This window comes from Typha latifolia, chromosome 11 (assembly GCF_019914945.1).
Source record: "Typha latifolia isolate L0001 chromosome 11, TyphaL0001v2, whole genome shotgun sequence".
Lineage (NCBI taxonomy): Eukaryota > Viridiplantae > Streptophyta > Magnoliopsida > Poales > Typhaceae > Typha > Typha latifolia.
The window spans coordinates 10,379,537-10,402,649 of record NC_133096.1 but is presented as its reverse complement, the minus strand read 5'-3'; the positions used below and the strand labels follow the sequence as shown (position 1 = coordinate 10,402,649).

Below are 23,113 nucleotides of genomic sequence, written 5' to 3'. Positions count from 1 at the left end.
GACAGATCCTCTCTCTCTCACGCGCGCGCACACACACGCGCACACACACACACAAACAAGCGTCAAAAAGAAAACGAGATCCAGCTTCGAATCTCTCGAGGAGACTTCGAGCGCAGCGGTTCCCCTTCCCTTCTCTGCTTCGCCTCCCGATACCAAATCTCGCGATCCGGTTGGACTCTCGAAATCCCTCTCATCGCTCTTGACCGAAGGAATCATCGTCGACGAGATCGGGAGGTCGCGATTAGGGTTTGAATTTGTTGATGAAGCTTGGATTCTTGCTTTGAAATCTGAGAATTAGGTCAGAGATTTATGGATTGGGTTCAGATTTGAAGGTACTAGGAATTTGTGGTTGGAGTTGGAAAGGGTAAGGAAAGGTTTAGAGTAGTTTCCTCGATATAGTTGATTCCGAGATGTTCTATGGGGCGATAGTATGGGATCCATGGCTTATAGTGTCGCAGATCGTGTGCCTGCAGTGCTTGTATTACCTGACACTTGGATTATTCCTGTCTATTCTTGTCGGGACTCGAGTCTCGCGGCTGAGTCTTGTGTATTTCTTTGATTTCTCGACGCTCACTGCTTCGACGGTGACCGGTTGGTGTGCGATCGTTTCGTTTCTTCTCAGCTCTCTTGCAGGGTATTGTGATCGTTCTTTCTCTTCCTCTTTGTCATAGTTTGATTAACTTTATGTTACTATGACGTAATTTTCTTATGAAGTGATATAACCTTGACCTACATCTTACTTTGGTAGAATATTTTTGTTGATTTATCAATTCCTGTAATTTTATCTTTTATTTGAATAAATATTCTTCTTTCTGCCAGATGTCTACCTGAATTCCTAGTGCCAAATAATATCTGAAATTTCTATGATGTAATAGGCTGTTTGATTTGCATGGTCTCTCCATCTCTAGAGTTATTTGGCAACTTTTTGACTGGAATAAGCTCTTGTTCCACTCATTCTGCTCAAGACAAAATGCTGCCTAAATTTGCAAGATTGTAAACTATAGTCTAATAGCTACTATCACGACATGATTTGAGTTTAGATAGTATGTATGCTAAGAGCAAGTTTGAACCTTGGTTCACATCCCTGTTGTTTATGATGGATTTTGTCAGTTATCTGATCGAACAGCCACCCTAGCAAGTCAAAACCTATGTTAAGTTCTCAGTTAGTGGTCGGACCAATGAACCTGGATTGCTTCTTTGGGTTCTGTTTACCATGATCAGCTTTCCAAAAATTTTCTGTGGAAACTATTTGAGGCATCGGTTTGATACCAAAAATATTTCATCCACTTTTTAAAGTATTGTATGATCTGATATGGCATTATAAACTTATGATTTATGATATGTTTGACTGTGGTGTGAAGACTCCAATGGTCCATGATTAGTTTGGCCATGTCATTAATATTCTATTTTCATCATCATATTTTTTGAGGTTTTGCTTGGATATGCAACAACAGGAGCAGCATATTTGCATTTCTATCACCAGTTAGTTATTTGTATTCTTGCACTGTCAAATTTGTCTATTTTGCTTTTAGGCTATAAAAGTATTGAACTTTATTGGTTGCATGACTAGATTTTCTGAATCTTATTTCATTGTTTGGCCTTAGCAGGGCAGGTTACATGCTTTATTTGATCGAGAGAGCCAAAAAGTGCCTCGATTTCTCAGCCACTCTCTATATCATCCATCTTTTTATATGCATAATCTATGGCGGCTGGCCCTCCTCTTTAACATGGTGGACTGTTAATCTTACTGGTCTAGCAGTGATGTCTTTGTTTGGTGAATGGCTGTGTATTAGGCGCGAGCTGCGAGAAATTCCTATTACACGACTTCGTTCAAGTAAGAACTCCTACACTTGCTTCTGGTTTTATTAGTCGACGCAATCTTTATTAAATTACTAAAGAGAAGTTCTTTGCACTACATTATGTTACTTGAGCAGATAATCTTGTTCTTCTAGTTCAGAATTTTTTTTTTTTGGTGTTCTGTCATGAGATATTTACATGTCAAAATGAGAAGTTAAGAAATAAATAGAATACAATGATTGTTAATTTGTAGCTATTGAAACTGCAAGTGACCAGAGATAATTATAGTGAAGCAAATATTTTCTTCTTATTTTTGGAATGTTCCTTTCTTTCATTACATTTGTTGTTCCATGATTACTATCGTCATGAGATCCTTTTCATTCTTTCCTTCCCTACTGAAATAATTTGCAGCTTATGCACAAGGCTCATTTTCTACAGGTGTTTGACCACAGAAGCTAAGAGGTGTAGGTAATTTCCAAATGTTATTACAGCCGAAAGATGTTTTTCCTTAAAAGTTTGAGTAGCATGTGGGAATGCCACGTCATGCCTGATTCTTTCGTAGTTACAGCAGAAATTTTGAAGCTTGCACATCTTTCAAGATTCCGATGCTGTGATCTTTTAGGAGGTTAAGGGAAGCTTTGTAATTATGGAGACAGATTCTTTGCCATCTGCATTAGTTTGGGATCCCACATGTTGGTTTTTATGGTTACTCTTCCTTATTAATCTTATTATTTGGAAATTCTAGCAGGAAAGTTAAGACACGGCCTTCCAACTTGTACACGATATTGATTGATATTCACAATATTTGCTTCCTTTCTTTTGATCGTCTTCCAGCAATATTTTACAGATGAAGGAACTAGCACCTATATATGTAGATTACCTTGAGTGATCCACTAGCTTTATGAATTTGGTATTAGCAACATTTGTATTTTAAGAAAATCAAGTTGGGAAAGAACTTTTTTAATATTTTGTATGTTACATGTGCTGTTTTAACCCTTTTAGCTCCAACCCAAGTCACAGGTTCTTGTTCCTGATTATTATTAATGGCTTTCTCCCATAAATTTTGCACTCAGAGTTGAATGTGATTATTGCTGATGGTCTGCTCATGGGAAGTGTCGGATCTCATTGGCATCCCTTGTTCTGGCCTATTTCATCTAATGTGAAATTGCATATTTGGATGGTTTTGGACCTTTTGGTCACTCTGAGATGTGCTGCTGCTCACAAGTTACATTTTTTGGTTGTGTTTACATGGAAATTTTGTGCTTTTCTAGTTTTGTTGTAATATTATACTCACTAATGGAAATCTAGTTTTCATTCAGAAGTTTGTTTCTTAGTTTGTAAATAGATGGATGTGATGTTCTAGAGCTGGTCATTTTCAGGATCTCTAATTTGTATGTAAATTAGCTCTTCTGGTACAGTCCAAAGCTACCAAATGCTACGTCAGCTATTGGCGTTGTTTCTACCAAATCGATAAAAATCGACTCCTAACCGTATCGAATTGCACTAATATGGCTACTGACCACACTTAAATTTCGCGGCAGAAAGGACTAATTTAACAGGCCGAGGCCTGAGATCGCCCTGAACTAAATTGGACCGCGTAAGTACAACGCAAAAGCCCATTTCGTAGCGTGGCATATCCGTAAAACCACTGAACACCAAGCCTCTTTCCTTTCTTCCTCCCGTTATTCCTTCGAGCGCGTGCTCTTATGTGGAGCAGCTAGTGGTTCTGGAGTTTCTCTACCCCAATCTACTTCATTTTATGCACGGAATAGCGTTATTCTTGTGGTTGTAAAACAAGTCGGTTGACTAATTCTCTCATTCCTAATGTGAAATCTAAGTAGGATCAACTGTTCTAGTTGTATATATATATTTTTTTTTTGTCGACTAGATTCGTGGAATTTGGATCACAGCAATTCTTTTACCTTAACCCCGTTGTACAAGCTTTTCCCGTCAGCTATGAGATGTCCCAACTAAGGAAGCAGGCATTCGTCGTGTCTAACAAAGTATTCAACAGAGCTTTCCTGCCTGGCGTATCCGCGTACCCTGCATACGTAGCAGTAAAACTCATCCCCCCTGTAGCCAACTCCCCTGCACATTAAATACTTCTGGAAAGCGGGAAAGTCAAGATCCTTGGAGAATGCTTCTTATTCTTAACACACCGCCATTTGCTCCATCTTATATTGGGTATGAACAATCGGAATTAGGTTTAAGTCTAGTCTTCCTTTTCCTTTAGCTTAAGAGTAAGATTATTGTTGCGGAATAAAATGGTTAGATTTTCTTTCCCTAAAACGGTGCACTAAGATAAGAGTAAGAGGCTTCGTGGTTGTGTCCGTTCCAAGTAGCACTTCAACTCTATTGGGCCCCACTCACATGGCTGGGCTTTTGTCGCAATTCTCCTCATCACCTAAACCGGACTTCCGACGCCAACTACAACCTTATCCGCTGCTCTTAATTGGCTTTAGGCTTTATCTCTCCAATCATTCCTATTGCTTATCCATCTAATCTAACTAGCCACATTTCATACGCGATGCCACCCCCCAAACAAGGGCAAAAGGGTCATTCCGTAAAGACTAGGTGTCAGCCACTCCAACAAACCCCATTACCAATATTATTATTTTTTTAAAGAAAAAAAACTACCACCAAAACTAAACCGAATCCGCTAATAAAATCCACTCGTCGGCGAAGAAAAGAATAACTATATAACTATATATATATATATATATATATAAAGAGTATAAAACGAGCTTCATAGCCTAAAGGCTAGAGTGGACTCCCACTAAGCGCGTTTTGATAGTTTGATACATCCACGTTCTCTACGGGCCCCTCACTAACTTGGATTACTCCATCCCTGGTCTCCTATTTTATTCCAGACTTCACCTTCCAAGTTTGAATAGAATAAGATTCAAACCCAGGGAATGAAGTCTTCCCCAAAACCCTGATGAATAAATTAGCGGATAAAGAAATGTTAATGGGAGGCAACTCCGACCCCCGCGAATAGAGTTATATAGAGAATAACAACACTCAGAGCTGTGTCATAGCTGTACCCGTCCCTCGCGTCTATTTCCTCTCTTCCTCCTCCTCCTCCTTTCTCAATCAAAACCCAACAACGACTACTCCTCCTCCTCCTCCTCCTGCATTGTATGAGATGAGGGGGAATAAGCCGAGCCAGTTATTCCTCCTATTCTCCTCTATCCTCCTCCTTATACTCCCCCTCTTCGCCTCGGCATTCACCAGCCGCGGCCTAACCGAGGCCGAGGCCGGCTACATCCGCCGCCGCCAGCTCCTTTACTACCTCGACGGCCAAGGGGAGCGCGGCGAGTGGGTCTACGTGGACCCCACCTACTCCTTCGAGAACCCCCGCCTCCGCGATGCTTACATCGCGCTCCAAGCCTGGAAGCACGCCATCCTCTCCGACCCCTACAACTTGACCGTCACGTGGCAGGGCCCCGACGTCTGCAACTACACCGGCGTCTTCTGTGCCCCTTCCCTTTCCGACCCCTACCTCCGCGTCGTCGCCGGGATCGACCTCAACCACGGTGACATCGCCAGTTACCTCCCCGTTGAGCTCGGCCTCCTCGCCGACCTCGCCGTCTTCCACGTCAACTCCAACCGTATCTGCGGCACCGTCCCGGCCACCTTCGAGAACCTCCAGCTCCTCCACGAGCTCGATCTCAGCAACAACCGATTCGAGGGCAAATTCCCGTCCGTCCTCCTCCGCCTCAAATCCCTAAAATACCTCGACGTTCGATTCAACGAGTTCGAAGGCGCCGTCCCCAAAGAGCTCTTCGACCTCCCCCTCGACGCGCTCTTCATCAATAGCAACCGATTCCATTTCGAGCTCCCGGATAACTTCGGCAACTCCCCTGTCTCCGTCATCGTGCTCGCCAACAACCGCTTCGGCGGGTGCCTCCCGGCGAGCATGGCCAACATGTCCGACACCCTCAATGAGATCATCCTGATGAACAACGGGTTGAACTCCTGCGTCCCGCCGGAGATCGGAATGCTGAAGAACCTAACCGTGTTCGACGTGAGCTTTAATAAGCTAATGGGACCTCTGCCGGAGTTCTTCGGGGAGATGAAGAGCTTAGAGCAGTTGAATGTGGCGCATAACATGCTTACTGGGGAGATTCCGGAGTCGATTTGCCGCCTTCCCCATCTCAAGAACTTTACCTACTCCTATAACTTCTTCTCCGGCGAGCCGGTTGCGTGCTTGCACGTCCAGGCGAATAGCGACCGCCGGAACTGCATCCCCGGCCGCCCCGCGCAGCGGTCTGAGAGCCAATGCAGCTTCTTCTCCAACCACCACGTCAATTGCGACTCCTTCCAGTGCAAGAAGTTCTTCATCCCTCCGCCGCCGCCACCGCCGGCCTGCAACTTCACTCCCCCGCCGCCGACCTACGACGTCTCCCCCGAAGACCGGTACCTCTCCCCGCCGCCGCCGCCCCCGTCTCTGCCGGTCTATAACTACGCGTCTCCACCGCCGCCTTCTGCCCCTTATTGATTCTTTTATTAAGATTCCAATTACTTCTCTAAGCTTTTGTTAAATTCTTTGTTGGATTTTGGTTCGTCCCATCCCATCCTCGTGAATCTCTCATGCGAAATTTGGCGAGAGAATAGCATGGACTAATTGGAGAGATGAAGGCGATCGAGGATGGGAAGAAGGTTCTCTCTTTGACTCTTGGGTTTGTTTGCGTCGTAATTAATAATAAATGGCTCCAAATATGTGAATCCTTTTTCTACACACACACACACACACACACACACACACACAAAAGAGAGAGAGGTTGTTTATTAGACGCAGGGTATATAGAGCGTGAGATATATACTATACTTTGTAATTTATTTGTTTTCATTTGATAAAATTGATCGTCTTGATTCCTCAAGTGTTCTTGTTTGTGTGCTTCTTCTTCAATTTTTCTTTTTCTTTTTATCATCTCAAAATATTTATTAAAAGTGTTCGTTTTTTTGGATTTGAAAAGGAGGCAAAGTAGTTTATGAGCATGTGGGCTTGCGCTTCTATTAGTCGTCGAGCTCTCCTTTTCATTAAATATAACATTAATGGCTTTAAAGGCTGTCGTCCCGCCGCGCCGCCGCCGATAGCGACGAAACTCTCTTTAATCTTTTGCTTCTTATCATTGGTTCTGATGAGCGTTAATTATGCATAGACTTCTCCAACTATTTTTCATTTTTTTATATATCGAATATTTTGTAGTTTGGTATTGATGTTAACGAAAGAATTATTAAATGGCTATCTTATCATTATTGTTTTTTTCTCTCTCTCTCTCTCTCTCTCTCTCTAAAATAAAAATAAAAATAATTCTTAGATTACCTAATCTTAATCACATAACTGTCACGTAGTATGTTTTAACAGAGAAATGGATACTAGAGATGTTTTACACGGTTAAGAAGTGATTTTGTCACAAAAAAAATTAAATAACTAGGCCTAGGTAAGCATTCACATAGACAATAATTTAGAAATTCTAGATTTAATATGTTTTTCTTTATAGAAGAAAGATTAATATTTTAGTAAGAGAGAGAAAAGCAAAATAATAATACTATTTTATTTCCATTCTTTTCCAAAATTTCAACCTGCTATATCTATATATGTATATATATCACCATCAAAACTTTCCAAGTACAAACCAAGGTCAAGAGATGGCTTTTGGGCATTATTTCGTTATATATCTCCTCATAATTGGATAAGACAATGACAACTCATGCATAAATTTTGAGGTGGTGTTGCATGACAAAGGACCAATGTCTTGGCTGTTCTCATCTATAGTTTGGTTGGATATGAGCTGAGACAATGATAAGGATTTCCCAACTACCTCTACTCCTGGAATTCCCAACAATTAATTAATTTTGCAGAATTATAGAGTCATTAGATTATGGAAGAAGACAACTGGACTCATATTGTATACATAGGAGAATATTTATTAAAAATATCAGGTTATTTTGTATTTACAGTTAATTTAATTTGTCTCTAATCTCTATGGTAATAGGCCATTACGAAATACAAGATTTGAATATAAATATCTATACAATAAGTTGCGAATGATAAGAAAATCAAAACTTGGAGTGTTTTTTTTTAAAAATAAATTTTCTCAAAAATGAAACTGGAATTCATAATTATTCTGTAACACAATGACGTAGAGCTCACGGTATAGTGAAATGTGTACTGATTAGATTAGTATTAGTATATAATCTTGGTATTTGGGCGATTATATCAGGGGAATAAACAAAGGATAATTGCCAACTCCAACAGATAAATGATGTTATAGGCCTTTGGATCTGCAGCTCCTCAACAAAAGTTTTTCTTGAATAATTAGCGAGCTTCAATTGACTAATAACTCCAGCTCCATTTCCAGGAGAAGCATGCAAGTAGTTTTCAGCTTGTGACCCACAGAAAGCCACAATTCACCCACAAATTAGCAGCAAACTGCCGTTCGAGGCGAAGGATATTTTATGCCTCTCCAGTCAACTAAGATGGAGATTATAACAATACAAGAGATAGTACAACCTAAAGTCCAATTCCTTCTCTTGGTGAAGGATAGCATTATTCTTAGTTTGTTTTTGGTAGAATATTCAAACAACAGTTTTGAGTTGTTGAAAGATCTATTACCTGCACCTGCACATGACACAAGGAGTTGAACTTCAATTTAGCAGAAATGGCGGTTGGAAAAGATATAAATTAAAACAAAAAAAAAGTCAAATGCTTTAAAGACAAGAGCAAAAGATACTCTTATACTGATTCAACCACACAAACATGTAACAACGTCTCAAAATTTGTCCAACTCCATTAATAACAACAATGACCAATTGTTACAGAAGAAAGAAGAATTTACAGAAGCTAAACAAAAGCACACGCATGCCATATTGGAGGCACAAACAAAGACAAGCTTTACATACTTCTAACTCCAAAATAACGGTCAGATCCCTCATGATGACACTACATGATATGGACAACTTTAAGATACACAAACCTATCCGTTCTTATATGACTTCCTTCCAGCCAGAATTATGTTCTTATTTGTCACAATATTAGTCGTGCATTAGAGCCTCTGCTTTTAGTCCCAACGGCTGCTTGAAGATGGTCTCTCATTAGAGCTGCCCAATTTTCCTGAGTTAAGCCAGTTTATCTGTTGAGGTTTTCAGGTGCTAACAATAAATATCTGCTAAGACATTAACCATGAGAAGTGAGAATCTAGAATCATTTCTTCCATCTATGCAAAGGGATTTCCTCCAACAGGGGTGAAACTATTTGGGGTCGAAGGTCGTGCATTTCTAGCAGCCAAATGCTGATCTAAGCTTGATAACCCATATGCATTTCCCTCATTACCAACACCTCCAATTGCTTGTTGCCTGCAATTAAAGAAAGATCAATAAAAACTATATTATGGTTCATATATTCTTTAAAAAAAAACTAAATTATGGATCTTAGACGTATCATGATTTTATAATTCTCCAAATGCTACAGTTTGACGAATCTAGTTGCAATGGTAGTCAAGAACATAGAATTTTATAGAAGTATTAGCTAGGAGTGTGTCTTCAATTCCCAAATCTTGGTCAAGACAAGCTAGAATAGTATATACTTCCTTTATAACAAAAGAATAACCTGTTACTTTTATAAGATATTATGCAGCTCTACTAGTCAAATCAAGATAACATAAAACAAATTATACCGGACAACTTACCCCAAAGGGAAACTATTTGTATGCACTTGGTGCGGCAAATTACTTCCATTCTGCTGAAACATGTAGGGGCCTGATATATATTTATTTTTAATTAGCACCTTTAAAGACAATTAGACAAACTAAACCGTACAAGCAACAAGCCAAGAAAAGAAAACTGAAGTTACTTGGATTCACAAATGGTGCATAAGAAGGTTGCTGTGAGGGCACCCATTGTGGGGCAAGGGATCCAACACTGGCAGCATGTGATAAGGTTACAGCGTTATTCACATTTGGTAATGCTCCTTGCAAAGACGACAAAGATGGGAACTGCATAAAAAAGAATAAACAATAAAAAAGATCATCATTGGATTCTCCAGAAAGAAAATTTGACCAAATACCAATATATATATATAGGAGTGCATCTTGACTTGAATAGTCCAACATAATACATATCCACAAAGGCGTAAAAGCATACAAGAATTCTACAGGCAGATAAAACTATATGTGGATATGTAAAGGATATAGACCAAATAACATGCAAAAAGTATCAAGCTTTTTATCTATTGAACTCAAGAATACAAGGCTTGCAAGTCTGTAATCCTGGCATTCAGCCTGAATAGTGACTATAGAAAGAAAATTAATTAAAAGAAAAAACAATTCTTTCTTGTAGAAGTTTGCGAGCTGGAGCGGGAGCATGAGCCAATTACATACCGTGGAAGCATGCATCAATTTAGTCTCATTAGCAACATCAAATGGGTTTGCAGATTTTGTTGAATGAGCAAATGCTGCCACTGACTATAGAGTGAAGCGAACAAGTATAAGTTAACAGGAAAGTTGAGATATCCAAGGATCAACTAATATGAGAAGAGGCCATAGCACATACATTTGCATTAGGATATTGCATCCCATACCCCATAATGGCAGGATAGGGACTTGTTTGCCAAACTGTGACTGGAGAAGTTACCGGTGGATAGATCATGGCAAAAAGATCCTGCAATAATTTGATACTCATTACAATTTGTAAATGGCAACAAATGTGGGAGCATCAACATGATAATTTTTACTTCTGGGAGTGCTTTTCTTCCGCTAGGTTTTGCCTCAAATGGAGGATGTGACGTAACTCCAAGAACTGCTTCATGAGGTCCTTTTGTCACAACTTGAGAAACTTGACCAGATGGGGCAGTAATATTTCCTTGGATGTTTGGTACAGTGGGTGCAACCCATGACTAAAAAAGACCACCACAAAAGATTATCACAAGTTGGATTAATTGTTGAGGCTTCATTCTCTTATCCTGTTTACATTAAGATTACCTGATTGTTTAAAGCTGCAACAACAGGCGTGTTGGATGATTGAGGATTATTAGCTTGAGAACTAGCTACTGGGAACATAGAAAGCTGATGCTGTTGCGTGTTTGACCATTGACCTCCATCAGTAACTTTGGGAAAAAAAGTAGCTTCTGTAATTGGCTGGGTTGGAAAGCTGTTCCTAGGAGTAGATGCACCAGGAGCCGCCCACTGGCCAAATGCAGATTCCAGAGTGTTTGTGCTTGAAGCGACCTCTGGAACTTTTTGTGGAGCAGAAGTATCAAAAGAAGCCCAACCACCATCTACAACTGGTTGAGGGTGGATTTGTTGAGACACAGATTTCGCTACCCCAGCATGGAAAGGTTCAGGATCTGAATCAAAGTCGATCAAACTTTTTGAATTCACCATTTTGGCATCCACTAAATTCACTTGACTGGAATCCTTGCTACTGGAAGATGGAACAGTCTGCAATATATAGAACCCATCTAAATTACTAGAATACCATAATATATGTCAGCTAGCCACTGAAAAAGAGACAGGAAAAGCTTTAAAGCCAAAAGACCAAAGTTTAAAGCTGAATCAAAGAAATATCAGCTCATCAGTCAAGTACTGATGCCAAAAGAAGTCCACGTGACATCAATAATCTTCTTGTATTTCACTCAAGTATAAGTCACAGTTTACAAAAATGAGGATACAAATATCTTACATAACAACTAAAAATTCGTAGCAACACAAAGTACCATAAAATATGAACAAAATCTAACTACCACCCAAATCATGAAAGTGAGTGACCTTACAAAAAAATATGCACATGGACATAAAGACACTATAGCAAAGGGTTGAAGTAGGCAAGGTTATGTTAACTACATCATGTCACCTCTCAACAGCCTTAGGATTACTAAATCCAGTGATAAGCAGAAATTGGACTTCAGAGCTCAGACACAATTAAATATGTGAGCAAGGAAGGTTTCACTCACACTAGCACTCAAGGACCAACAAGTCTTCCATAAACAAAGACACCTTACCTGTGCCTGAGAAGAGAAATTAATGGTTGCATTGCCATTTGACTTAGCAGTCTCACCCACTCGGATGGGTGGGACACCCCTGAGAATATCTCTGACAGGTTGCACCATGGGGGCACCGGATGCACCGAGATCCTTCTGATTGTTCGGTGACCTGATACCTAGCTTCGTAACTCCACTATGATTCCCATTTGAAGTGCTATCATCTCGGCCCCTCTCAACTGCCACCTCAAATTGTCCGGGACTTCTCTTATTATCAGCTTGACCATATCCAGGATCTCTAGAACCAGGTCGTTCACCATAACTATGTTCGTAAGTGTCATCATATGGTGGACTTCTTGAACCGCCCATATGTGAATCCACCCTGTTGCTTTCATAAGAATCTTCCCTATCACCCTGCGCAGTTCATATAATATACAATTTCAACAATGTTAGATAATGCAGAATAAAGAAAAACTACAAAGTTTCACTATATTAATACTAGCTGAACTATGAAAAAAAGAACTTGTCCCATGATACTTAAAGAAGCTAAATACCACCTTCACCCTTGGAGGCCGGTCGATACTCCTCTCTCCAGCATATCTTCGATCCACATAAACATGCTTAATGAACTCCCTGAGTCTATCGACGTCACTGAGATAAAAAAAATTCTGCATCAGAATATCTGCTTCCAGCAGATATATTAGGTGGCTACAGAATATTTAGCAATAAACCTGCTATCAGGAGCTGAGTGACGCTGAGAATCCCACTCTTTGAGATAAATCTGCTTAGCCTTCTGTATGAGGAAAACAAAGAAAGGAACACAAGAAGATAATCATTTACCATGCCAGTCACAAACAATAGATAAGCCAAAGGAAAACTTAGATTGACTTATCCAGGTTGATATGCATGTGTACCTCATTTCCTCCATCTTGGAGAGCAGAAACTTCCAGGGAATTAAATTTGGCCATTGATATTGATTTCACACGGTGAGTGAACTCCCGACTAAAAGACAACATAACACTCAATCAGCATAAAAACAAATTAAATTTGTCGAAAGTAGCAAATGGACCCATATTGGCCCTATTTGCCAAAGACAATCAGTCAAAAGAAATGTTACTTATCGTTGATAAAATCCTATGCACATAAGACTAATTTTTCCTTGCAACAAATGAATAGACATTAAAAGCAGAAAATAACATATCAAGGTGATGCTGATTAGGACTTACTGTATTCCGCTGCAGTTTATACAGATGAAGGTTGAGAAGTTTGTGCATACATATTGCGGGCCCTGTTAAAGGGGTAAATTAAGCATCATTGTCCATGTCAACCATCTTATCCACATGCAGATTAGATAAAAGGTATACATCTATATGGCAAATTTCTGCTTAACTGAAACAAGCAAAGAGCAAAGGAAACGACTGAAAAACCTATGATCATCCACCCAGGCTATAATATATGCACAATTTGGACAGTTAAAAGCTGATATAAAGAGAATTTAACATGCTCTCTATTATTTAACGTGCAGTTGTGGACTAGTCTCTTGCTTTACCAAGATTATTACCTCTGTGAAACAGGGACAAAAGAGGAGAAAAGCCTCAAGAATGATATATATTTTTTGCACCTAGATTGGGCCATGTGGCACGTCAATACGAGTTTTACTTTTCTTTTCCTTTTTTAGTTAAGAATATAGTACTCAACATACGCATCTAACATCTCACATTCTTTGACAACCTTCCCGCCCGAAAAGAAGATAATTGATTACTGAAAGCTTTTGAGGGGAATATGCTGCTTTCATATATGAAATTAACCCAGCTTAGAAAGAGAGGGAAAAAAACAGCGAGATCATAACCCCTGCACTAATTGGTCACCAATATAACAAGTAAAGATACTTTTACTTTCTATATACTAAGCAAATGGAGGAATCTCTCAGAAGCACGAGTGTAAACTTGAATTAAGAGCTCAGATTCAAAGAGGGTGAAAGAAACAAGCTTAAAGAGGAATCGCCAAAACTTTACCAAGCTGTTGCAATTGATGCATCTCCGATTCGCGGGAAGCTTCTGCAGCCCTCGAATAACCTTCTCGTTCTTCTCGTCCTCCTTCTTCCGACTCGCCATCAATTCCTCCGCAGGCAAGATCCAAAACCTACAAGACGAAATGGAACTCCAACGAAGCTGAGAACGAAGTAAAATCCCAGTATCCACCAAGAATCCAGTAAATCAAGCGGAGCTCCCGGAGATCTGCGGCAAAACCGAGCACCGAAGTGGGAACTTTTAGGATCTGAGAGCGAGAAAAGATAAATTTTGGGAAGCAGAGAGAGAGAGAGAGAGAGAGAGAGAGAGTTTAAGCCTGCTCCCTGTTCTAAGTTTGTAGTCCTAGTCAAGCACATGCGCAGCCCCCCGGTTCTGCCGGTGGGCGACGGGGAACTGCCGGTCCATTTTGGTCTCTTTTCGATATCAATCTACTAAAATGCCCTCGCATAATTACGAACGTACGAAGATGCCCCTCAGCAGCGAACTTTATTTATTACCATCTTGCTATTAACATCATAAAATAATTAAAAATGGCCACAATAACTTTAGGACAAAAATTTTGTGACAAATGATGGTAAAATCATTATAATGTAATAATTTTGAAATTTAAAAGACATCACTTTGAATAAGATATACTATTTATTTCTAGAATCTTATTAGTTAAAACTTAAAAGTGAAGTGAATTAAAATCACTCAATGTGTATATGGAATGAACAATTGTGGTAAATGACAATAGATATAGTTCAAGTTTCAACTCATAAAATGCTCATATTCCAGGGGTTTATTGTGCAAAATTTCTCTTTACTAATATTATTGGTCATCAGGGGCATTACCGGAAAGTGAATTTAAGAGGTGCTTTGTCGGCGTGAGAGGGTGGGGGTGGGGGGGGGCTCGGGACTCAAGATTCGTCGTACGGGTCGTAAACTGGGAAGAGCTCGATGGGGTTGGCTAAGGCTTGACGAGATTTCCACCCCCTTCTTCTAGAAAGAAGAGAGCAAAGGCAAGGCTCCCGTTTCCACGGCAAGAAAAATATTAGGCTTTAATTATTAAACAAAAAATAAATCCCTTAATTCGTGTTATTTTGCTATTTAGTCTCTTTGCCAGCTAATTGATGTGATGTAGAAATATAAAACCCTTTTCGGTCCTTTTTCTTTCACATTGCTTAGGTTTTTTTTATTTTTTTTTATATATATATTGGAGTTTTTTTAACGACGAACTAGGTTGGCACTTGGCAGCCCTATTGAAGCCCGATTGTTATATTGGGCCGTTCGAGCCCGACATGCTTTAATGTGATCTGCCAACGATCTATGATGTCTCGCAAATGGACGGTCGTGATCCTACCAATGTACAAGTGACATCACAACGCCGGAACCAATGGTGGTTCGCCGGGTCATCGAAGTTGGTGGTCCCTACATGTCCACGGTCAAGAACTTTATGTGCACGTTGTGCGGACTCCGGTCGCGTTTTAGATCCGATAACAATTCGTAATTTTGGCAAGACGAAGGCACCAAAATATGGACTCATTCATCATGGACCATAGATTTGTGGGTCTGATCAATGATTTTGGCGACGTTTCATTTGGGTGACTGCGTTTCTTTGTGTAATTACTTGTCTTATTCTTTCTCGCTCTACTGCCGTCTGATCGTCTGCAATCCCATTGTGCAGGAAATCTCTACTACCATCCGGGGATTTTTAACCGCTACTATGCGACAGCCAATAAAGAACTGCCAAGTACCCCTTTAAAAGAGTGGCATTGTCCGCATTAACTCCTTAAACCGCTGTAGAGATTTCGAAGATTCCGTTGCATTATTCCAAAATCTAAATTCGTATCCGATCTCTCGTCTCTTCCATTCGATACCTCAAAGATCGCGTTCTTTACAAACCCTAGATCCTTCCGATCCACGTAATCGAAGGGTTTCAACGTCGAATTGTAGCGTTAGGGTTGGGGTTTTGTCCCCAGAATTCGAGTTTTTGAGCCTTTGAGGACTAGGGTTTGGGATTGGGAGGCGATCGATCGATGGCGGGCACGGGGGAGGAAATGGAGTACGAGAGCGATCCTGAGGACGTGCCTCTTCCTTCGATGCGGCGGAGGGAGGCGAGCGACGATGAGGACGGGGAGGGGTCGGACGGGAGGAAAACAGCGGGGAAGGACGTGATGCATCCGATTGGATCCGATGCGGAGTCCGATGGACAAGGAGGAGCGCAGGTATACGATGAAGAGGATGCGGAATATGAAGAAGAAGAAGTCGATGAAGAATTGGAGGAGGAAGAGGAATTGGAGTACGATGAAGGGGTTAGCGCGGACAGAGGGATGCACGTCGCTGCTTCGAAGGTGGATAGCACGATGGAAGGGGGGAAGGAATCCGTTGGTGCAAGCTTCTCCGGAGAGGCATTGGGGGAACCCGGCAAGGATCAACCGGGAGAGGAGGAGAAGAAGGAGAATGAACCATACGCTGTGCCGACTTCTGGGGCTTTCTATATGCATGACGATAGGTTTCAGGAGAATGGCAGAGGACGACACAGGTGGGACATTTTCACGTTAGATCCTTGTCATGATTTCTTAGTCCTGTATGCTCTGATGCCTTTCTTGCTTCTTAACCTGAAAGGAATAGGATTGAAAAAAAAAAATCTTTTGAGTAATTTATGCCATTTATACTTTTAGGCGAGTCAAGAGTGTGTGGAAAATATAATATCAGTCTTATGCCAGACACATGGCCATTATCCTTTAGGTTTCATAACATATTCAACAAATTAGGTCTGCATAACAGTCTTCGTCTCCTTTTACCTGGCTGTGAGGTTATTGTTAATTCACCAAAAGTTTTACTTGAAATTATTGTTGCAATAGTGTACTTTATGTGTATGTGAAAAAACATGTAAAGATGTGAAGATACCTTTGAGAATATTTCACATATACAGGGCCATCTTAATACACATTGGTGTACAACTGTACATGTGGGTTCCTTAGTAAAAGTTTCAAATTGAATCCTGAAAAACCTTTGAGAATATTTCACATATACAGGGCCATCTTAATACACATTGGTGTACAACTGTACATGTGGGTTCTTAAGCAAAAGTTTCAAATTGAATCCTGAAAATATAATTCAGGGATGGTTGCATTCATTAGACATCAATTTCTTGACATAGATCTAAAGCAAATAAAATTGAGTCGATTGACTGGGATGACTTTGAAAGATGAAACACATATATGATTTTAATAATTTGAAGATGGCATCCCATACATATTTTGGATGAAGTGAAGGCATTATTCATGTTGAGTACTTGTGATGTCACTGGAAAAGACTTCTTGTTAATGTCCTTGTGCACTAAGCCAGTGACAATACGAGGTCTGAGGAACACAAGATGTATGCAACCCTATACCTTTACTGGCAAGGATGTTCCTTTCTTTAAGCAGTTTTGAAAATAATATCCCATCAACATCTGAAAGATCCTCAAAAGAAGGCTCTTGCAAGAAGCTGTTGATAGTTCTTCAATGAGTTATATTTGATGTTCGACATATCAGAGAAAAGCATGTGGGTATTGCCAGAACATATTTGTCCACGAACAAGATATCGACAATAATCATGTTTATACTTTATGTATCTTTGCCTGTGATGTCAGCCTCTAAGCACTTTTGGAGAACATAATCCAAGCCCAAGAGGATGAAATTAGTCTCAAATTATATTATTTAGACATTGATGCTTAATGGTTCTCCTCTTCATTCTCACTTGATGAATATTCTCTTACAATTAAACCAGGCGAACATTTGGTGGGCAGAAGCTGTGGGATACGAAAGATGAACGTGCTTGGGTACATGATAGGTTTGAAGAGATGAATTTGCAAGACAAGCATTATGATGAAGTGGGCCCTTGATATCTTGTCACATTTTATTCCCTCAACATTCTATTGTCCTGCTCTTTTAATATTATTAAAGATGGATATGATGTTTGTATCTTAGGAAAGGCGAAGATCAAAAGGTCGTTTTAGAGGACGAGGTGGTGGTAAAACCCGAGGAACTGATCATGGTTATTTCAGAGGTAACAGATCTCACACTCACTACGATGATGGCAACAATCAAAATCAAGCTCCAAGGACTGTGAGAGGGAGAGGACCTCGCCGATATGAACCACTCGCAAAGAGCAACCGTGAGAGTCAGGCAATGAAACACAGACAGTAAGTAAAGACTTATCTCTTGTGTTATTCAAGAAAATAGAAATTATTCCTGATTTAGTAGTAATAGTTATTATTTATCTGATTATATGTTCAGGTTTGCTAAGTCTCAGGAAGTGACTTCAAATGCTACTGTAGTGAGGCAGTCCATCCGGACTTCAAATGCTCTTCCTGAACCTGTTGTCCAGAAAAAGCATGTATTTGCGTCAAGCTTAAATTCCGCTTCACCGCCATTTTATCCCTCTGGGTCATCCAACCAAGAAAATTCTGTTGGTCAAAGAAGGGATGCACAAATTGGACGTGGCTCTAAGGGTCCAAGTTCCTTGCATATGGAGAACAATTCCCCGATGCCACAATCTGGTCCAATGTTAAGAGCAAAAACAGTTGTTGAGTCTGTTGTGCACGATAGGTCTTATGATGACAGTTCTCTTCGATCATTTTCTGTGAAAACCACGACCAGTTCTCCAGTGCATTCTTCAGGATTTACATTGTCGCCAACTAATGCCGATCAATCTTCTAATTCTAATGTTCAAGGGAGAGGTTCAAACTTTGGGGGATCTCCAAATAGTCAATCCACATTGTTGCATCACCAAGTTGCAAGAGTTTCTGCAACTCAAGCCCCACAAAGTCAAATGATGGTTGTTCAGCAGAAAGTATTTCAGACGCCTAATAGGCCTGCAGTGCTGCCAACCCAGCAGTTGAGTCATGGATCTGTTAGTGGCAGCAAACCAATGCCACCTCCACAACCTTCGTCTGCAAATTTAACTGAAGATGGAGGGAATGATTCGCCTCCAGGAAATAAGTCTAAGATTCCACTTGTTGGAAAGGGGAAGCTTAACAATCAAGTAACAGGAAGTGGCTCCTTTCTTTACAGTGGAGCTCAGGTTATTGGAGCTTCTGGAGTCATGGGCCTTGCACACGGTGATCAAGGTTTTCCTGGCACTCCTGCATTATTGCCAGGTTTGGTCAAATAATTATTAACTATTTTTTCTCAAAAGTTTATGCTTCTCAAAACAGGTACCTGTAGGACTGTTGCTTATGAAAACAAGTAACTTATTTTGACTATATATGTCTATGTGGTACAGTTATGCAGTTTGCTGGTCAACATCATGGTGGTCTAGGGGTTCCTGCTGTTGGTATGGCTCTACCAGGATATGTGGCTCAATCACAGCTTGGTTTTGGCAATTCTGACATGGGTTGGTAAGTATCTCAAAATTATTTATAAAAATCATTATGGGTGATTGGTAGTTTAAGGTTTCAGAGCATTTTTTTATTAATGGATTCTTCTTAATTTTAGTGGTATTTTCTGTTCACATTATAAATATTAAATAGCTTATTGATGGCATAGTCCCATGTCTGAAATATTTAATGTAGAATTCATGTGATGGGCTATTGTCTTGCTTCTCAACTTTTCAATTTTGTGGTTGTGCATAATTTTTCTATTCACTACTGGTCAATTGATTTTAACCTATTTAATGGTATCAAGGTAGACTGAGCCGCGAATTGGTTCTCTTTGTTGGTCTAATTGCAGTTGATTAGTTAGTTGAGTAGTTCAGATTGATCTTGCTTCTGCCAAATAAACTTGTGACAGTTGTTTTCCGCCACAAAAAATGGGATAAATGAAGCTATTCTTTTTAGCACTTTTGGTGATCTTATTTAAGCTGATATCTTTCCCCTTTTGAATGTAGGGTGCCAGTACTGGCAGGTGCAGCTGGTGGTTTAGGAGCATCTTATTGTCCACCCTACATAGCTCTTGATAGTAACTATTATACCCGACCTTCAGGACATACATCCTCATCAGCTTCTTCCAGGTAAACTTTTCTATGGTAGTCTGTTTCACAATGACTTCTTTCCTGAAAAGGCCTTTGTTATAATTTTTTTTCCCTTTAAGTCAGTTCTTTTCTCATGTAGGGAATTAGTACTTTTCCACCTTGTTTTATTTCTTCAGTTACCCGAAAATAGACTACCACTTAATTATATCCTGTTTATTTATTTTCCTTAATTATACTAGACTAGTTTTTTTTTTCTTTGTCTCTGTATTTTCATCACATCAAGAAGAGTTTTTGGCTCATTATTTTTTCTCTGTTCAAGCCTCTACTCTTCATTGGCCTTCTAATTCTAGGAAGTTGTTTGTCTGAGTTGGCAACTAGCATCCTTTTGTAGGATTGGTCTCTGTAAAACTGATGATACTTATGACATAAATTTTTACAAAAATTATCTGAAACTCTGAAAGCTCTCCTTTAATTACGATAGTGATCTTGATAATTATTGCTATCTAAAAGATTGTATATTTTTATGATTTAGTCGTTTTTCTGGTAGTCTGGTATAGGTTATGCAACATATCCTCTTTCATCTATCTCTGTCCCTTGGTTCAGTTTCTTCTTTGTCAAGTTTGAATTACACATTTGTAGACCTTGTATGACTATTTTCTTGTAAACAGACCAATTTTTAGAAGTTTCACTGGGATGAAAGCTGATATTTATGTTTTCTTTTAATGCATTTTTATGCACTAGTTATCTACTCAATTGTTTGCTGTTCTTACAGAGAATCTGGTACGATTAAAACTGCTAAATCACCACCTAGACCTGGTACAGTACTACTTGATAGCAAAATCTTAGTTCAACTTATTTTCTTCACAAAAAATGTAATAACTTGACTATAATTCCTGTCCATATAGCAGAGCTTGTAAATGAGGAATTTGGGCAGCGGCAGAACAAGCCTCGTAGGCAAGTCAAGTGCCTTATCTGATTCAATTTGTGTGTTTTTCTGTATCTTCATGACACTTGATTTCTTTTAGCTGATTTGATATAGTTATTATTTTTAACTTATTTATTTCTTGTTTGCCAGATACTCAGAAATGAACTTTGGCCAGTGAAGTGCATATATAAGATTGAGCATATCTGAATAAACAGCTTAAGTTGAGTACGTTGTTTTCTTGATGTCGTGCTTCATCCGTTCTGTTCCCTTTGTTTCTTTGGCCATGGCTTCTTTATGCGTACACCTGCAGGCTTATTCGTCAAGCCCTTAGTGATCTTCAGCTTTTGACCTGGAGCACTTTGGGCTGCTTAGTGTCCCAAAGTATGTTAGGTATATTTCTTTTCGTCATTCTTTGTCTCTGTCGCTTATCAAATTTGCATTTATCACTTTGCTCACGCTTTTGATATTTTCTATAATTCTATATGAACTGAAATATGAAGATTTGCTAGAATTGGAGTTGCTTCATGTAATGACTGAACATAGCAAGGTTACTGATGAAGTATTCATGGACTGTCATGATTTATATGAAATGCTACTATAGTATCTCTCTTCACACATAATTAGTTACTGCACAGTTGTTCATGGTTTCTGAGCTCATATATGTGTCCTGCATTAATGGGAATCTTCTACACTCCTGTTATGATCATTAGTATTCGACATATGTAAATTGTCTTCTTATATATATATATATATACAAATTGCTTGATTTTATTTAATTGGTCTTACCTGATTTTTCTTGTTTCACTAGTAGCTTGAGGTTGACTTTTTTCTTTTTCTTTAGGTATAACTTATTTGGTTGCTGTAGTTGTTTGAGGAGACCATCTTGCAGCAGGGCGAGTGGTTGTTCTTCTTTGAATCTATGTGAGTTTCTCGATTATCTCTATCTTTGGAGAGCCCACTATGTTTATATAGCTTGAAAGCTGATTACCTGTGTCGAAACGCCATTTGATTGGCTGGGTTTTTTATTTGCAGATATTGCTTAGTCATGGAGTTCTTGCGAGTTCTTGTTAATTGACGAAGGCCTGAAGATATAATTTGGTTTATTAGCGGTTCATTTTGTAGCTTCCTTTTCAGTGGTTTGCGTAGTTTTCACCTTGTTGGGTGGAACTGCATATTCTACCGGGGTGTCATTTTAGTCCAGGTTCATCACTTCAATGTTATTTGGTAACTCAACTGGGTTCTGTGTCATGATGCTTTGCTATTGATCGTTCTAAAGAAATGTGAGTGATAGTTTGAAAGAAATTCCACTCGTTATCAACAGCTTGTAATATATGAAACAGGCATCTTCTTTGCTGTCATCTCTCAATCACCAGAGATTTCCAACCTTGTCCTTCACAGGGAACTTACCCATTAGAGCTTTGATGTAATAATCTATAGATATTTGGAACAGCAACAATAAAACAAATTTATCTTATATATCTTTTGAAAAAAAAGGTCATCTTTTATCAAAATATCCATTAAAACTTTGGATTAATTTAACTATAAAAGATGTATCTATACTCTAAGTAGTATTTTTTTCTGATAAATTCATAATTTGCGAATGAGCTCACGTTAATGTAAAACTTGTGAAGGGTACTTTAGTAATTATAGAAAAGTATAGTTATCTAATTTTCGAAGTCCATAATATGAGAATTTTATTTATGTACTTATTTATTGCAAATTTCCCTAATCTCCTCCAAGATCCACATTGTGCTTTTTTCTCAAAAAACAAAAAAAGAAAAGAGAAGATAGTATTATTAATCAAACGGGAAGAGGTACAACCGCAACTTATGGACCACCTTGTGCTGGCATAATTATAGCCATTAACACTATAATTAATGTTATCGATAACCATTAACACTATAAATCCCAAGAGGCCAAGAGTTATCCAACCATTAATGTTAAAAAGGGCAAGCCTGACGCTTGCACAGTTACACCTCTGACCTTTCAAACTGTTGAGGAATCAAGTGGCACACATGATAATTAAATTGGACTTGATGCTCACCACCCAGTCAGCCACCAAGCATTAGTTGTTTCTAACTTTCGGATCTTTAATCATGTCTTAGGTTTGTTTATTTATGTATGCTTAAATCCATTGGATTCATTTCTATGATTAATTAGAACACTATTCACTAACCTAAAATATTTTACTGTATTATGACGATGCTACAATGATCAGTAAATTACTCACATTTTCTCCTTTGAAAGGTAGTTATAATTTCTGCAGCACTAAGCCATTGGGTAGATCCAAAACTGCAACTTGGAGACTTCTCTTTGGTTGTTGAACACTACCTTTAGCACATTCTGACATGTCTCCAACTTGTCAACTATAATTTGACCTGCTCTTCTTTAAGATTAGTCCAAACTCTCATGATGGTAATTAAAATTCTCAATAGTTAAA

The 23,113-nt window shown here is 39.3% G+C and overlaps 4 protein-coding genes across 5 annotated transcripts; 3 read left to right on the top strand and 1 right to left on the bottom strand.

Annotated features, from left to right (window-relative positions):
* Positions 1-15: 15 nt before the first annotated feature.
* LOC140797888 (uncharacterized) lies at positions 16-2,761 on the top strand. Its single transcript, XM_073151577.1, has 3 exons — positions 16-634; positions 1,608-1,834; positions 2,236-2,761. Exons 1-3 carry the CDS (start codon positions 411-413, stop codon positions 2,241-2,243), a joined length of 459 nt encoding a protein of 152 aa, XP_073007678.1. The 5' UTR covers positions 16-410; the 3' UTR covers positions 2,244-2,761.
* Positions 2,762-4,691: 1,930 nt separating this feature from the next.
* LOC140797887 (leucine-rich repeat extensin-like protein 4) lies at positions 4,692-6,680 on the top strand. The gene has a single exon (XM_073151576.1). It carries the CDS (start codon positions 4,943-4,945, stop codon positions 6,296-6,298), a length of 1,356 nt encoding a protein of 451 aa, XP_073007677.1. The 5' UTR covers positions 4,692-4,942; the 3' UTR covers positions 6,299-6,680.
* A 1,886-nt stretch (positions 6,681-8,566) lies between these two features.
* On the bottom strand, positions 8,567-14,133 carry LOC140797945 (uncharacterized). The gene is made up of 13 exons (XM_073151654.1): positions 13,795-14,133; positions 13,006-13,067; positions 12,694-12,781; positions 12,511-12,572; positions 12,337-12,430; positions 11,801-12,193; positions 10,782-11,240; positions 10,535-10,696; positions 10,354-10,461; positions 10,182-10,265; positions 9,656-9,797; positions 9,492-9,561; positions 8,567-9,159 (listed from the first exon to the last, which is right to left on the bottom strand). Exons 1-13 carry the CDS (start codon positions 13,891-13,893, stop codon positions 9,021-9,023), a joined length of 1,962 nt encoding a protein of 653 aa, XP_073007755.1. The 5' UTR covers positions 13,894-14,133; the 3' UTR covers positions 8,567-9,020.
* Positions 14,134-15,558: 1,425 nt separating this feature from the next.
* LOC140797979 (protein MLN51 homolog) lies at positions 15,559-22,031 on the top strand. Of its 2 annotated transcripts, none has more exons than XM_073151697.1 (11): positions 15,559-16,332; positions 17,565-17,667; positions 17,765-17,979; positions 18,074-18,936; positions 19,062-19,176; positions 19,665-19,787; positions 20,521-20,564; positions 20,657-20,702; positions 20,824-21,063; positions 21,515-21,594; positions 21,706-22,031. In XM_073151697.1, the coding sequence occupies exons 1-9, from the start codon at positions 15,827-15,829 to the stop codon at positions 20,849-20,851; spliced, it is 2,043 nt and encodes a 680-aa protein (XP_073007798.1). In that variant the 5' UTR covers positions 15,559-15,826; the 3' UTR covers positions 20,852-21,063; positions 21,515-21,594; positions 21,706-22,031. The 2 variants fall into 2 exon arrangements, with proteins under 2 accessions (XP_073007798.1, XP_073007797.1); XM_073151696.1 differs by having other exon boundaries at positions 15,601-16,332; positions 20,654-20,702; positions 21,706-21,975.
* The last annotated feature ends 1,082 nt before the right edge of the window (positions 22,032-23,113 follow it).